The 13521-nt window shown below is 40.5% G+C and overlaps 2 protein-coding genes across 2 annotated transcripts; both read right to left on the bottom strand.

Moving 5' to 3' along the window:
- Window positions 1-4676: 4676 nt before the first annotated feature.
- hoxd9a (homeobox D9a) lies at window positions 4677-6857 on the bottom strand. The gene is made up of 2 exons (XM_063213380.1): window positions 5364-6857; window positions 4677-5010 (listed from the first exon to the last, which is right to left on the bottom strand). The coding sequence occupies exons 1-2, from the start codon at window positions 5914-5916 to the stop codon at window positions 4766-4768; spliced, it is 798 nt and encodes a 265-aa protein (XP_063069450.1). The 5' UTR covers window positions 5917-6857; the 3' UTR covers window positions 4677-4765.
- A 1507-nt stretch (window positions 6858-8364) lies between these two features.
- hoxd10a (homeobox D10a) lies at window positions 8365-12363 on the bottom strand. The gene is made up of 2 exons (XM_063214490.1): window positions 9961-12363; window positions 8365-9192 (listed from the first exon to the last, which is right to left on the bottom strand). Exons 1-2 carry the CDS (start codon window positions 10691-10693, stop codon window positions 8918-8920), a joined length of 1008 nt encoding a protein of 335 aa, XP_063070560.1. The 5' UTR covers window positions 10694-12363; the 3' UTR covers window positions 8365-8917.
- Between the last annotated feature and the right edge of the window lie 1158 nt (window positions 12364-13521).

Below are 13521 nucleotides of genomic sequence, written 5' to 3' on the forward strand. Positions count from 1 at the left end.
AATTGTCTCCTAACAAAAAGGAATTTCGGGCTGCTGTAGCTCCCTCTCCTCTTTTACGCATAATGGCTGAAGTCTGTCCTCCATTTCAGCCCAGTATAAGTATTATTTTTGAACAAGTTAAAACTCCACAATCTCTACCTATGGAGAGGGAAAAGATTCGCATTACGCAATACCACAGTATCTTTTTGTTTTACACTTCAATGGTGTGACATTGCCAGATGAAGGATACATTTAGCGTGCATTTTGGAATTTCACAATTAGGGTTCATCACACAACAAAGGTTATTTATTACTAGCATTTATTGATGGAATTATTTAGTTGTTGTACCAGCTGTCCTGTCCACACATAAATTGTCTACCTTAACATGTATGCATTTATCTGTGTATGGGCGCCATCTTGCAAAACGAGAGTACCATCGGCTACAACTGCTATTACCATATTATAATAAAATAATAAGGACATTGTGCATTATATTGTACATAGGCCTATATGCATGTAGCGCGTCATGTTCAAACAAATGCATAAAATGGGCTAACTCTATGGCAGTGTGGTCTTCATTGGGACAGAATATAGACTAATTCATACACTTATGCACCCTATTGCAAAGAGTCACGTAAAATGATCCTGCTTCCATATGCGACAATGCATGGTCAATTCTGTTGGCTAAGTGTTCAAATTAGAATTGCTTGGTCGATAAAATTCCGCACAAATGTGCATTCCCAAGCTTTGTAGTAAACAAAAACATTACAGTTTGTCTATGCAAATTAAATAGGCCTATATTGTGTTTTCCTTACTCCTAAAAGCTGTTTTAGTTCAGTTAACACACGAAGGTGTAGACCTATTTCCCAGATAATGACGATTATACTGCTCTACTATTTATATTGCTTATGCACAACAGGTTTCATAATAATCTTGAATTTTAAATTATAGTTATTGTCCTTATGGACACTATTCTGGGACGAGTCACCCCCACAGATCCCTAGTGTCACATATTGATGTGTTTGAATAGTTTCATACCAGTATTTCCACCTGTTGATGATTTCAAAATAACATTTGGGGCATTTACCACATTGGATTAACACAGGGGCCCGAACATAGATAGTGTTCTTTTGTCTTTTTATTAATAACCAGATATTCTTTGTGAACGTCCCATTATTAGACTGCATGCTTATCGATATGTGGTGTTCTAGCCTACCAGAGGCTGTTAACCAGTCCTTTCAACATTTCACCAGCTTACATTTTGGAGAAAAGACATGCCCTTATATATATAAGCCATTGACATTGCGTATTTGGACATAGCCTATGGGTGGTTAGGCATGAGAAGCCCCTCATAGAATAAAAAACATGTGTATTGATATTCAGTCAGTGATTTTATACTAGATCACCTATCCATTTGAAAACAAATTCTAGACAACTACACCATAACGCAGCAGCCACTAGAAAGCTGCATTCTTGGTGGGGAAAAGGGAAGGCTGCAAAGAAGCCGCTACGTGATGTGAAAGCAAATTTTACGACAGCCAACCTTGAGGTCTCATCCGGGGGAACATCTGAGAAGGAGACGCGCCCTGATTCAGGCGTTCTGCTGTTTCGCCAGTATTACTACCGCACGATTTACAGTCGCGGGGATTGTAGCAGCTCGGCCTCTTGCGGTGTCGTAAAGAGTTGCTGTCTTTGTAAGTTATCGGATCCGTAAAATTTAGAGCGCTCGCTGTGACACGTAATTCCACAAGGATTCGGCTGATAACTTGCGCTCGGTATTACCACGTTCCCAGGATGATAAAATTCCTAGACCTGCGCGGGCTGCCTGAAACCAATGCTACTGCCTTCCTACATGGCATTACAAGTCCACATCCCTTATTTGACGCGTGGGCTACATGTATGGAGGAAATGACTTGCCGGACGGCAGTGTGGGGGAAAAGAAAGAAGAAGCAGGAAAAAACAGAAGCTTTCCAGCATTAAAATATCAGTATTAATATCACACCACATTTTAAATCGACGGGATTGTAATCTATTAGTTTGTACGGTGGTATTCTGTGGATGTTGATAATGGTGGCACACCAGAGATGCCTATTTAATATCCCTGATTATATAGGCCTACTACATTTTAGCACCATAGCTATTTATCGTATTACACATTAAACTTATTTTAGAAATCAATTGATGTGTAGTTTGATGTATTCTTTATTTTTATCACCCCATTTCACTGAAAATTGTCTTCTCCCTCTCACACACACACACACACACACACACACACACACACACACACACACACACACACACACACACACACACACACACACACACACACCTTCATTTTGAAAAGTGAAAAAGGTTTTTTTTTTATTATTATTATTACAGCAAATTTTCTTGTATTTTTACATTGAATAATGAAAAATATCCGCAATCATTTTCAGTGATCTGCGACTCTCTATTCACTTCTCTATCTATTTTTATTCCAGAGGAATATTAAGAGGAAGTCCAGATCATCTATTGTCTCCAATATTCGGTATTTACGCGCGTTTTTGCGCACTATTTTGCGCATTGGTAGACTGCGCTGTAGGCCTCCTTTAGACACACACACAAGCCCCTTTAACACAAGGGATAGAGGTGAGCTATCGAATAGGAAGGAAATCTGGAACAGGGAAACTGCATATAACTGGCTTGTTTGCAGTCTTGCTGACTTCATTCTACAGCATCCAAACCAAGATGTTCACATTCAAATTGTTAGCTCTGTTTTTGCACTGCATGGAAGAATATTCATCATTCATCAATATTCAGCACAGCACATAATCAGAACACAGTCTTCAGACCACATTTAACGACAACATGGACTCTATTTATGGTTTGATGATCAAACGAGGACTCATTTCTTCATTCCGCGCGATTGTGTGGTGACTAAATTTGTTTGTATGCAGACAGAATTGCCAAAGCAAATCAATTAGGCATATTCTCTGAAAAAGCAAAGCAGGCTGCGTGCTTTTAAGGTAAAAGGAAACAAAGGCAGCCGATAGAATATTCTAGTTGACTGTTTTGCATCTACATGACAGGGCGGCCATTCAACTCCATTAAGTGTGGAGCCACAGTGCCCTCTGCTGGATATGATTCCCTGAACACTCGTAAAAGAACCCAAAACACTTTTCATAACAGAAGTTAAAACAGAAAGGTCTTAAAGATCACTCTTATCCTGGCGTCCGGAACCAAAAAGTGTGTTGGTAGGCTATATTATTAGGCAGCGAGAGATGGTGTAGGCCCCGCCTAAACGAGCGAATTTGTGCTGTGGGCTTCCGAAGTAGGCCAAAGCAAATTCCAAATACTGTATACAATATTTAACATTATACATGGTCTACACTGAGTTGTAGATAAATGAGCCTTTCTTCGGTCAATACCATTTTGAAGTCTTTTAGATTAGTTAAATACAGCAAAAGCCATTTTAAAGGACAGTCAATGTGAAGTTTTAGCCCTCTCCAAAGGGAATGCAGTTGGTGAATAAACGTGACTTTCTCTGTATTCGAAGGCTATTTCTTTTCAGTACAACTGACAGGCAATTCAAAAACCGTAGCAACGTGTCTGCGTTTTTGTTTGTCAGCAACTGACACAAACACCCGAGTACGACGTTTTCAAAGAGGAGTGCAATTACAGGCAGGGCTCATAAACTCATTTAGACCAGACGTCTAGCCATCTCTATGGCTTTATTGGACCACGCTTCTTCCTGTCTTAAAGCAATTCTAGGTACAGGTTTGACAATAAATTGGAGAAACTGTGCAACACCTTTTCCAATGACAAAAACGCTTTATTGCCGATACCCATCGACAATGTAGCTTTACTCCACATTCCTCGTTTCCGAAGTAAGGTTACCTATCAGAAATACATTAAGACTTAAAAAGAGGTGCGAACATGAACGCAAGCCTTTATTTATCAACTGACTCTCAGCAACAACAACGACGACACCGATGCTCAAAACTACCAACTAAAAACATGAATTAAAACATTAACAGAAAGGACAATAATTAGGCCTAGCCGTAATCTCTCGATGGTTGCAGTGAATACCAACTCACCGTAGCTAGCACAGTGCATTTCCTTAGTTTTATTTTACGTGTTGTGCCTTATGTGTAAGATAATGTCCACAGATGTTCAAAAACAGACTAAAAAACAAAAACTACTTGCTTTAAGTCGAGAGCGAGATCACAATAGTCTCGAAAGGAACCTAATTCTATTCAGGATTAGGCCTGTGGTATCCATTTTGCCGTGCGTAATTGGTAGGCTATGTGCTGCTATTTACAATAGTCTGATAAATATAATTCTAACGAAAAGTTCAATTCAGTGAGAACCCCTACACGGCCCCACTCCGGAAAGCATGCCACTGACTTTTTAATGTTGTCTATATTCAGAATAGCTGCATGCCTCAAAGTAGAATAGACTAAATCACCCAATATATACATTCATGGTTCCTAAATGTTGTCAATCGTATAAAAAGGTAGCCAATTATCAAAACCAACAATCAAGCAACACCTAGTTACTCAGGCCAGGGTCGTCGAAAAACATACTCAGACACAGAATCGCAATCCATGTGTTTCCAATATGAAATAATTAATGTTGTTTGCCTACCAAACACACTGGCAAGGCAACCCAGCCCCACTGAATCAGATCAGAACAAAGTAAAAACTTGAACAGCATGGTTTAGGTCCCTAACAACGTTTTATTCTAAACACAAGAGATAACATAGATAAAAACACAAAATACGTTTCCCCCAACCGCCTGGAATTTGTCATAGTAGATCTTTGCCTCCTCTTTCTCTGTTCATCTTTTTCATCTTCATTCTTCTGTTCTGGAACCAGATTTTCACCTGCCGTTCGGTTAAATTGAGAATTCGTGCTACTTCATAGCGTCGATCTCTTGTCAAATACATATTATACAGGAACTCTTTTTCCAGTTCTAGAGTCTGGTATTTTGTGTAAGGACAGCGTTTTTTCCTCGTCGAGCGTGCGTGGATCCAGTTGGCCGCTGGGTTGCCTATAAAGAGAGATATATAGACAAGTAAATTGATGAATGTTGTTTGAATGGAATCAACGCCTTCAGAGGCCCAGCTTTATCTCCCCACCATACGAAAACAACAAACTATAGCCATCACTCCTGTTTACAAAACAAGCATGCTATATGATGGTCACATGCACGGTTGCTTCGTAGAGTGTATACAGTTAGCCTATTATCGGTTTCATAGTAAATATCAATTTACAGCCGTGGACACTTTCTCAGCCCATGGAAAGAGCCCAGACACTTTTATAGGTTAGTAAAACTCCAGTTTTACACACCCTGCTCGTACAGTTCTGAGGGCTGTAAATCAAGGGGCAATTTCTTTTACTTACTTGGGTCAAGTTGTTGTTGCTTCTCGTCTTTGGGCTCGCTAGGGCTGGAAACATCACTACCCCCGGGATCTTTGGTGGCTTTATCGACGCATTCTGACTCTGTTCCGCATGTGAACTCGGGGGCTCCCGGACTTTCTGCTTCAAGCGTGGGGCACTCGGTCCTTTTCGACGGCACACTCTCAGCCTTCGCGCCGTACTGTCGATTGTTCGTATGGAAACCGGAAAAAGAGACATGGGTCGAGATTGGGTCTATCCAGGAGCGCACATATCTGCTATCTGTGCCTGCGATATGGGACTGGTGGACATACGGGTGGTAGATCCCAGATACTGCAGCAGTAGACGGGGGGTGAACCGAGGACCAGGACGTGGAGAAAACGGCTGACTTGGGTGCAAAGCTGCAGGAAGAAAATTCAGCGTTCTCTCCCCCGACACCTGACGGCCTTGCGGAGCTCGTGTGGGAGCTTTGGACATATCGCGCGCCGTAAACATCCTCAGCTTCATGTCCCATTATAGAGTCCACATAATAGTTACTTAGTGCTGCGCTCGACGACATATTTGGATCCCTTCGCAGTCATATAAAAGGTTACACTGTTACGGAAACCTTCCCTCTGAACAATCATAGTATTTTTGCTGGCTTCATCTTCAGCGATTGGTTACATGAATCACGTGATCATATTTACCAATACAGTGAGTAAATCAATCCGCTGATCTGGAGATCCGTTTCATTTCATAGTTTGAGTATAACACATGAGTTCTTAGTATATACCGGAGGTCAAACTTAATGTGGAAGAGATTTGGTGCAATTCTGTACTAAAATCGTGTTGGCGCGTAAAGGGGGTGACGGACTATTTTTTCCCACATAGATTAATGCACCCATGTATTTCATAAGCAGTTCGCATCGTTGATGTCTGCGGAAATAATTTCAACTAAATGTAAAATCTTACAAGATATCGTCACGAGGTATGTCATGTACACGACCCTTGTAAAGTATTTTATAGACTACTGACTTGTAAGTCCTCATAAAATAAATGTAATAACATGCTGTAAAAGGAAAGAGCCCACATTTCAGTGCTGAATGTTATATTTTACTTTCCTTGAACAATCAACAGTAAATGACATGCTTTCATTTGTGAATATGGTTTTGCAAGTTTGACACAGGATGTAATATTTGTGTACTGATTGTATTTATTAAGAAGCAGGTCATAATGTTTTTATGTCCATCAATAAAAGTTTTATGAGGTGCATTTGATTATACATTAATGTGTCCTTAATAAAACGGACTCTGAGCGTAAAAAAGCGAATGTGGGTTCCTGTAGGCACATCTGACGCTACAGATTTTTTTCTACATTTCTCTTGCCCTCGCAAGTTATACTCGAAGCTACTGTTGTGACAAGCTGCCCTATTAAGTGCTAATATGTGCTACACATCCTAGTCTAGGTCTACGGCTTATCCCATTGTAATATTTCAATGTTCATTGCAGACACATCTCAATTTTTACGCCATTTGATGAGGCCAATCAAGGCGTCAAGATCATAGGCCAAACTGATAAGAGACAGAATGTGTGCCAACTAACATTGTTGTTGACCAGTGAGAGCTACAAATATATTTTAAAAGATAAACTGTAATAACTAAAATACAAATCAGAAGAAAGAATTGTGTTAAACAACTGTGAACTAGCCTACTTGTACACCATCTTCTCAAACACGCCGTTATCAATTGTCGTAACCAACTTCAAATTCATTAGACTACAAATGACCTAGCACTTGTCTGTGTATGCGCAAGCCAGGAGACGAGACTGGTCGACGGCGCCCGCTACGCAGACCAGGTCAACATTGGACTGGGAAAAGGGGAATGTGACAAACTTAACAGAGACGGTATCAGTGACCAACTTCTAAAAATACACTCATATTACGGATGTCTGTCAATCTTTGTCCTATCACGAGAACTAGGCCTAAGCACTTCCTAAAGGCGTTTACCCATTTTACGCACAGGCAATTTACGCTTAAAAGCCTTTTGTGGAAGAGGAATATTGGTATGAAGCGTTTGCTTCAAAGAATAGTTTTAACCTTGTTAGATTGATGACATAAGAACACCGATGCATTTGGGAAAACACTTATGCCTACTATTTAAAAACAAGCATATACATCTCACTTGTCTCATTTAGACAATCCTGAGCAACCTGAACCTTGAACATCCAAGCCTACCAATTTCAATCAATAAATTGACAATAGAAAATCTTACATTTTTTGAATTTTATGAAATGTGACAAGTTTGGCTAGAGAAACTAAATGCATATTTCAAATTCATTAAACGACAAATAAACATAGGCCTTCGGCCACCTTCGCCTTCGGAGAGAAATCGAGAATACTCGCATATGTATCCGCCTGTTATATGAAATTCTAAATAGGCATCATTGTTAACTGTGCACTGGTGTGTGCAATCACTGGTTAGTTTTGGTAACTTTCTATTCGATGCATTTGGCTTTGGCTACCATTGCCTTTAGGGAAAAATCAAGAATAATTGCATGCAATTCTCAGTTTTCTATTTTCAACATATAAAACACATCAACAGGCCTTCTCGTTAACTGTGCATTCATGTGCGCAATCACTTGTTTGTTTAACTGAGCGTGTTAGGCTAGTAGACATGTCTTATTCGATGTACTTCACTTTGGGCGCCATCGTCTTTGGGGAAGACTTGAGGATAACCTAATGGCCTATATTTGCCTGTGCCCTTATTTTGGACATCCAAATCGGCCGTCTCGTTAACTGCGCATCGGTGTGCGTAATTACTTGTTAGTTTTTGCAATATTTTGTGCTTTTGGCTTTGGACAGGATCACCTTTGCCTGCTCTGTTGTGCGCAATCACTAGTTAGTTTTTGTGTACTTTTATTAAATAGGCCTATACCCTACTCTGTGTATTTAGCTTATGTGCTCATCTTGGACTGGTACGGATGCATACACAATGACAAATTTAGACCTTAACATTTCAAACTACCACAAATGACAAATATTTTGACAGAATCAATTTATTACTAGAACATGCCACAAACATGCATTGGGAGTTACACGCACATTTTAAATATTGGATAGGCTACCACAATGTATACAGGAACTTCTACAGTGCCGTGGTAAGAAGAAACGTAGACCTATATATATCCAAATGTATCGAGAAATGACGCTTACCATTACTAACAAACAGTAGATGTGCTTCTATGTTCAAAACCAATAATGGGAGTTTAAAGCAACAGGATACGTGCGACGATATGCCCCTATCAAAACAAAACTCTTCGGATGATTTTTTTTTCTGTCATTTTCCATAATTTAACCATCTAAACCACATTTAGGTTAGTTACCCTGTGAAATATATTTAAATTACACAATGCTTCACGTTCAGAATACCACCAAAAAGTACAATTAAAATGAAATAGCAACAATCACAGTATCGCAAAGTGGAAAATAAAACTAGAAACAATGTCCAATGGTCTCCAGACAGTCCTTTTCTTCTCGAAGGACCAGAAGAGGTTTCTGAAACAAACATTCATCTAGTCTACATGCTCAGGAGAAAGTGAGGTTTGAGGTCAGTTCTCGGATTCGGTTTTCCCTGCTCATCTTTTTCAGCTTCATCCTCCGGTTTTGGAACCAAATCTTGACTTGTCTATCAGTAAGGTTGACACTTTTGCTGATCTCTAGGCGGCGCTCTCGAGTCAGGTACATGTTGAATAAAAACTCCTTTTCTAATTCCAGGGTTTGATGCTTCGTGTAGGGACATCTCTTTTTTCGCCCACTTTTTGCAGTTAGCCAGTTGCTCGTTGGCGCGTCGGTTTTGCCGTCTGAAACAGTATGAAAACAAAGATTGCATTAATTCCACATGGGGGCAGGTCGCAGTGATCAGTGCATCTATTCGAAATTGCTGCAATGTCTACACGTCTCATTGCAGCACCACAGCGCTTGCATGTTCCCAAACACCAGATCTGTGCAATGTGGCCCATTATTTGATATCCTTGAGTCAAGTTCAAAGGAAAAATAAGGGGCAGCATGCAAACATTCTTAACTGGCCTATATACACATACATACAGCAAAGTACATTTTCAAATAAGGCAACATGTATTAAGATAGAGTATATGGTTTGACAAATTGCATGATTAGGCTCTTGCAGAAAACATGTTAGAATGGCCAGCAGTCTAACCTCTCTTGCGCAAGGAGTACACATGGACCACATCAAAACACGGTGAATTTAGAATATAAAACACTTGCAGTAGAGCAAAACCAGGAATGAAAACGCAGTCAAAAATACATTTCCAGTAGCCTAAATACTGATATCATGTGCAGCAAAATAGAGAGAATCTGCCTCGTGAAAAAAACTCGCATTGTTATCATATAAGTAGTATTCCCTCTAAAGCAGGCAATAGTAACAAAAGATATTTATCCCAACGTGGGCCGGTTGGAAAACGGCTTCCTGTAAAGCGTTTTACTGCAACCTGAGTAAGGCTCTCATTAAACATTACGACTTTCGGGTTGTTTGTGTTTTATATTGGGTTTTATGATGCTGGAGCGTTCGTATTACACCGCGACACGATTAATCCTTTTATTGTACCCACCTTTCGCTTCCTTCTGTGGCAATTCTGGGCTGGAGGCAGAGGCTTCAGTAGAGCAATTCTTCTCCTCCTGTGACTTCGGATCCGGGCTCTCCACTGGGGTAGGTGTCCGTCTTGCCTCCCGGCTGTGAGGAGTTTCGGGGCATTTCTTCTCAATGTCTACAAAAGAGGTTGGCGGTTGCGACTTCGGGATCACTCTGTTTAATTGCACCAGTGTCGTCGTGTTGGGGCTCGTCGTCTCGTGGCAGTATTCCGGTCTTTTCCCAGTCGCGTAAGTTTGGCTCAGTCTAAAATAGCCAGGGACCGGGATTTCTGGACCTTCGACGGAGCAGGACTCTGGAATCATACTCGAATAGCCGGGAATCTCAGCCGAACTGTCCTTTGCTCTCTTGTCGTACATACAGCAGTTACTTTCTTCTTTTATGTTTTGTGAAAACGTGCAAGTGGGCATCTGGTTGGGCGGCTGCTCTATTCGGCAAGACCTACTCGGATCTGCCCAGTTATCAATTTGAGGTATGTAGGAATGGACGTTCATGCCCAGATTTTGGTGGCTTACTTCCCCTCGTTTGCCGAGAGACGGCAGAAGTCCACAGGTTTGCATTCCATAAGTTCCCATTTCTGTACTGCTGGGCATATACATGTTGCCGTTTGAATAAAAACTGTCTGTCCTGCAAGCCCCAATCAACGAATCAACCAAAAACGTATTAGCAACAGGAGAGCTATTGGGAAATGACATTTTTGGAGAGGATTTTTTAAAGAGCAGAGAGGTGTCCTTTGTAAGCTGACATATCTAGCAAAACAATCCTTGGCGTAACTCTGGGTGCTTCTCCACCACCACATGACAATCTCACCAATGAAATTTGAAAATGGCCTTGAGACGCAGCCTCCTTTCCCATCACGTGGACTCCTTGACACATGATTCGGATCTGCAGACGTGGTCAACAGCGACATCTAGAACACGGACTTGAAATTGATTCTATGCCAGGACAAAAGGGAGTGGATAATTCTCCATTTTGCCTATTGCATAAACTAGGATAAACCAAAATAAAACGCATCTTCTGGGATGATAGATATTCTGTTAACATAAAATGTAAGCAATTTGCATTTCAATCCAATGTATTCTTGAGTAAGCTTGTTGGATCCATTCAAGTTCAAGATAGGGAAATGGTAAAGTTAATTCTATCTGGACTATTTACCCAATCGGACAAGGATAATGAAATGAGCCACCTATCGAGTAGTAGTACTGTGAATAAAGTTTTATCGTGATAATGTGTGAATTGCTCTCCGGCTGAAGTCGCAGGCCACATAAGAGCTTGTTAATGCAGTTGGGGAAAAAGTTGATATAAGGACGAATTATGCCAAAGGTATTACACTGTTTTCCCTATTTGCTTCAACTTTTCCCTGCTGATAGCCTACATGTTGCATGCGCTCGACGTTTTCAGTGATACTTTAGTGAATTAATGTCATATCTTTAACTCCTGATTCCATGCAGATAGGCCCATTTAATTAACACGGTGTTATTAAAACATTGTAGCCCTACAAATAGCTCTGCTTAGTGCATTTTATACCAGCATTGTATTACACATTGACGTGTTCATAAAGATTTTGCAGACATTAAAGAAGAACCCCATGCACCAGGCCTGGCTGCATTATATTTGATAGCTATATTTCAGCCCAAATACAAACGAGCTTACTGTTTGCGCTTGAATGTTGGAAACGCACCAACATGAGGCCATCGTCTATATTATTAGTACCATTTACTTGCACCCCAAGACATTCTAACAGGAATAAATGTTGTAGGAGACACTGGTGGTGATATCCAACTGACTACAGTATTGCTTTACGCAAAGCGCATAGCGCACGTTATCTGCCTCTTAACAGATCTGCCCGCAGTGTGTGCAAGACTGAGATTTGAAGAGCACAGGCTTAATGTGAATGTGATATTTATAGAGACTATGTATATCAAGGAAATACGATGTGCAAATGGACAGAGAGATACACAGGGCCCAGTGGCGCATTTCTCATGTGTCGTGGACGAGTTTGAAATTTGCGTGTTATTCTGCAGCGTAATGGCCTTTTCAGATCATTGTGCATCCTGAAAAACTGTTTAAGCATTTGGACATCTGTGTGACGTATCAATATTTCACTGTTCCCTGCAATAAAAGAAAAGTGAAGAAAATTGTCACGTCTCTTCCATTTCGAGAAGGCTGTTAACGCTTGAAATAAACACACCTGAACTTAACTTCTTCTCATCTTCATGTTTTGGCGATGACTCTCCACAGTGGAAACTAATTATGGAAGGACCTGGCTTGGAGTCAAAACCCGCACTGTGTGAGCGCGGCCGGATTGTTGTAAAAATAGAGACTGTGGCAATTAAGACTTTCTCTTGCACGCTGTGTGTGTGTGTGTGTGTGTGTGTGTGTGTGTGTGTGTGTGTGTGTGTGTGTGTGTGTGTGTGTGTGTGTGTGTGTGTGTGTGTGTGTGCCTGCCTGTGCCGCGCGCGCTCCTGCATTATTTTGCAAAAGTGTTTTTTTCCTTTTGTTGTTTTACTGTTCTCTCACCACACGTTTATGTTATTAGACATGTGCTACGCCAGAGAAATGTGCAGGTCAATATTTACATTTTATTAAAGAGGGAATTGTATAAAATGATATTGCCACATTGCACAGGTCTAACCCACCGTTGCTCTCACCTGATAGTAGCTTATTATTTAAACTTACCCTATACTACATAATTAGCACCGTTTGGCGCAGCCTATTACCCATCCACGAAAAGGACACAATGTGTTCATTCACCTTATAAACACTGAAAAATAGTTAGTGTCGCTTTGATCCCGTTTATTATATGCGCATTTATGTCGACTATTTACATTACGCAGTAGGCTTGTGCGTGTTAAAAATCTACACGGTATAGGGCCTAACTACAATTTAAAACAGCTTCTGGACACAAATTGAAATTGCCGGCCAGTGAAACTTGTACAAAAGATCAAAAAGAGTGTCGCTTACCAATTGTTGGGGAAGTTTAAATCATAGGCGATTTAAATAGTCCTCTCTACTCTTGTACTTGGAAAAAAAACATGCCCGATACGGCCCTTTAGTTTATGTTAGTAGGGGGGGGAATCCTATTTTGCTAACCTGAAAATAGATGTTGCACCACCCTTTAGCTCATCTGATTTCTAAGCACATGTTCTTTTAACCAATCTTTCATAAAAACATGTATTCATCCGTCTTTTTATTCAAGCGTATGGGCCTGCTGCTTCTTCATTAATTAAAACACAACTCCATCACACCCAATTACAAGATATCCAAGTAACGGGCGCAAACCAAAACAAATTTCAAAGACCCTGGATAATATAGAATACGATTTTGCTGTATTTGGACGCGTTACAAATTTAAAATGGAATAGCCAAATACAAGCAGAGTTGGCATCGACTAACAACTGCGCAATAGAGTTCCGAACTGAAAGTGTCCATGTCTTTTTCTAAACATTTCAAGGCAATAAAACACAACAGTTCATAGATACATCCGTGTTAAATATCTAAACAAATATTGCTGTTACGTTTTT

Source organism: Engraulis encrasicolus, chromosome 13 (genome assembly GCF_034702125.1).
Source record: "Engraulis encrasicolus isolate BLACKSEA-1 chromosome 13, IST_EnEncr_1.0, whole genome shotgun sequence".
NCBI lineage: Eukaryota > Metazoa > Chordata > Actinopteri > Clupeiformes > Engraulidae > Engraulis > Engraulis encrasicolus.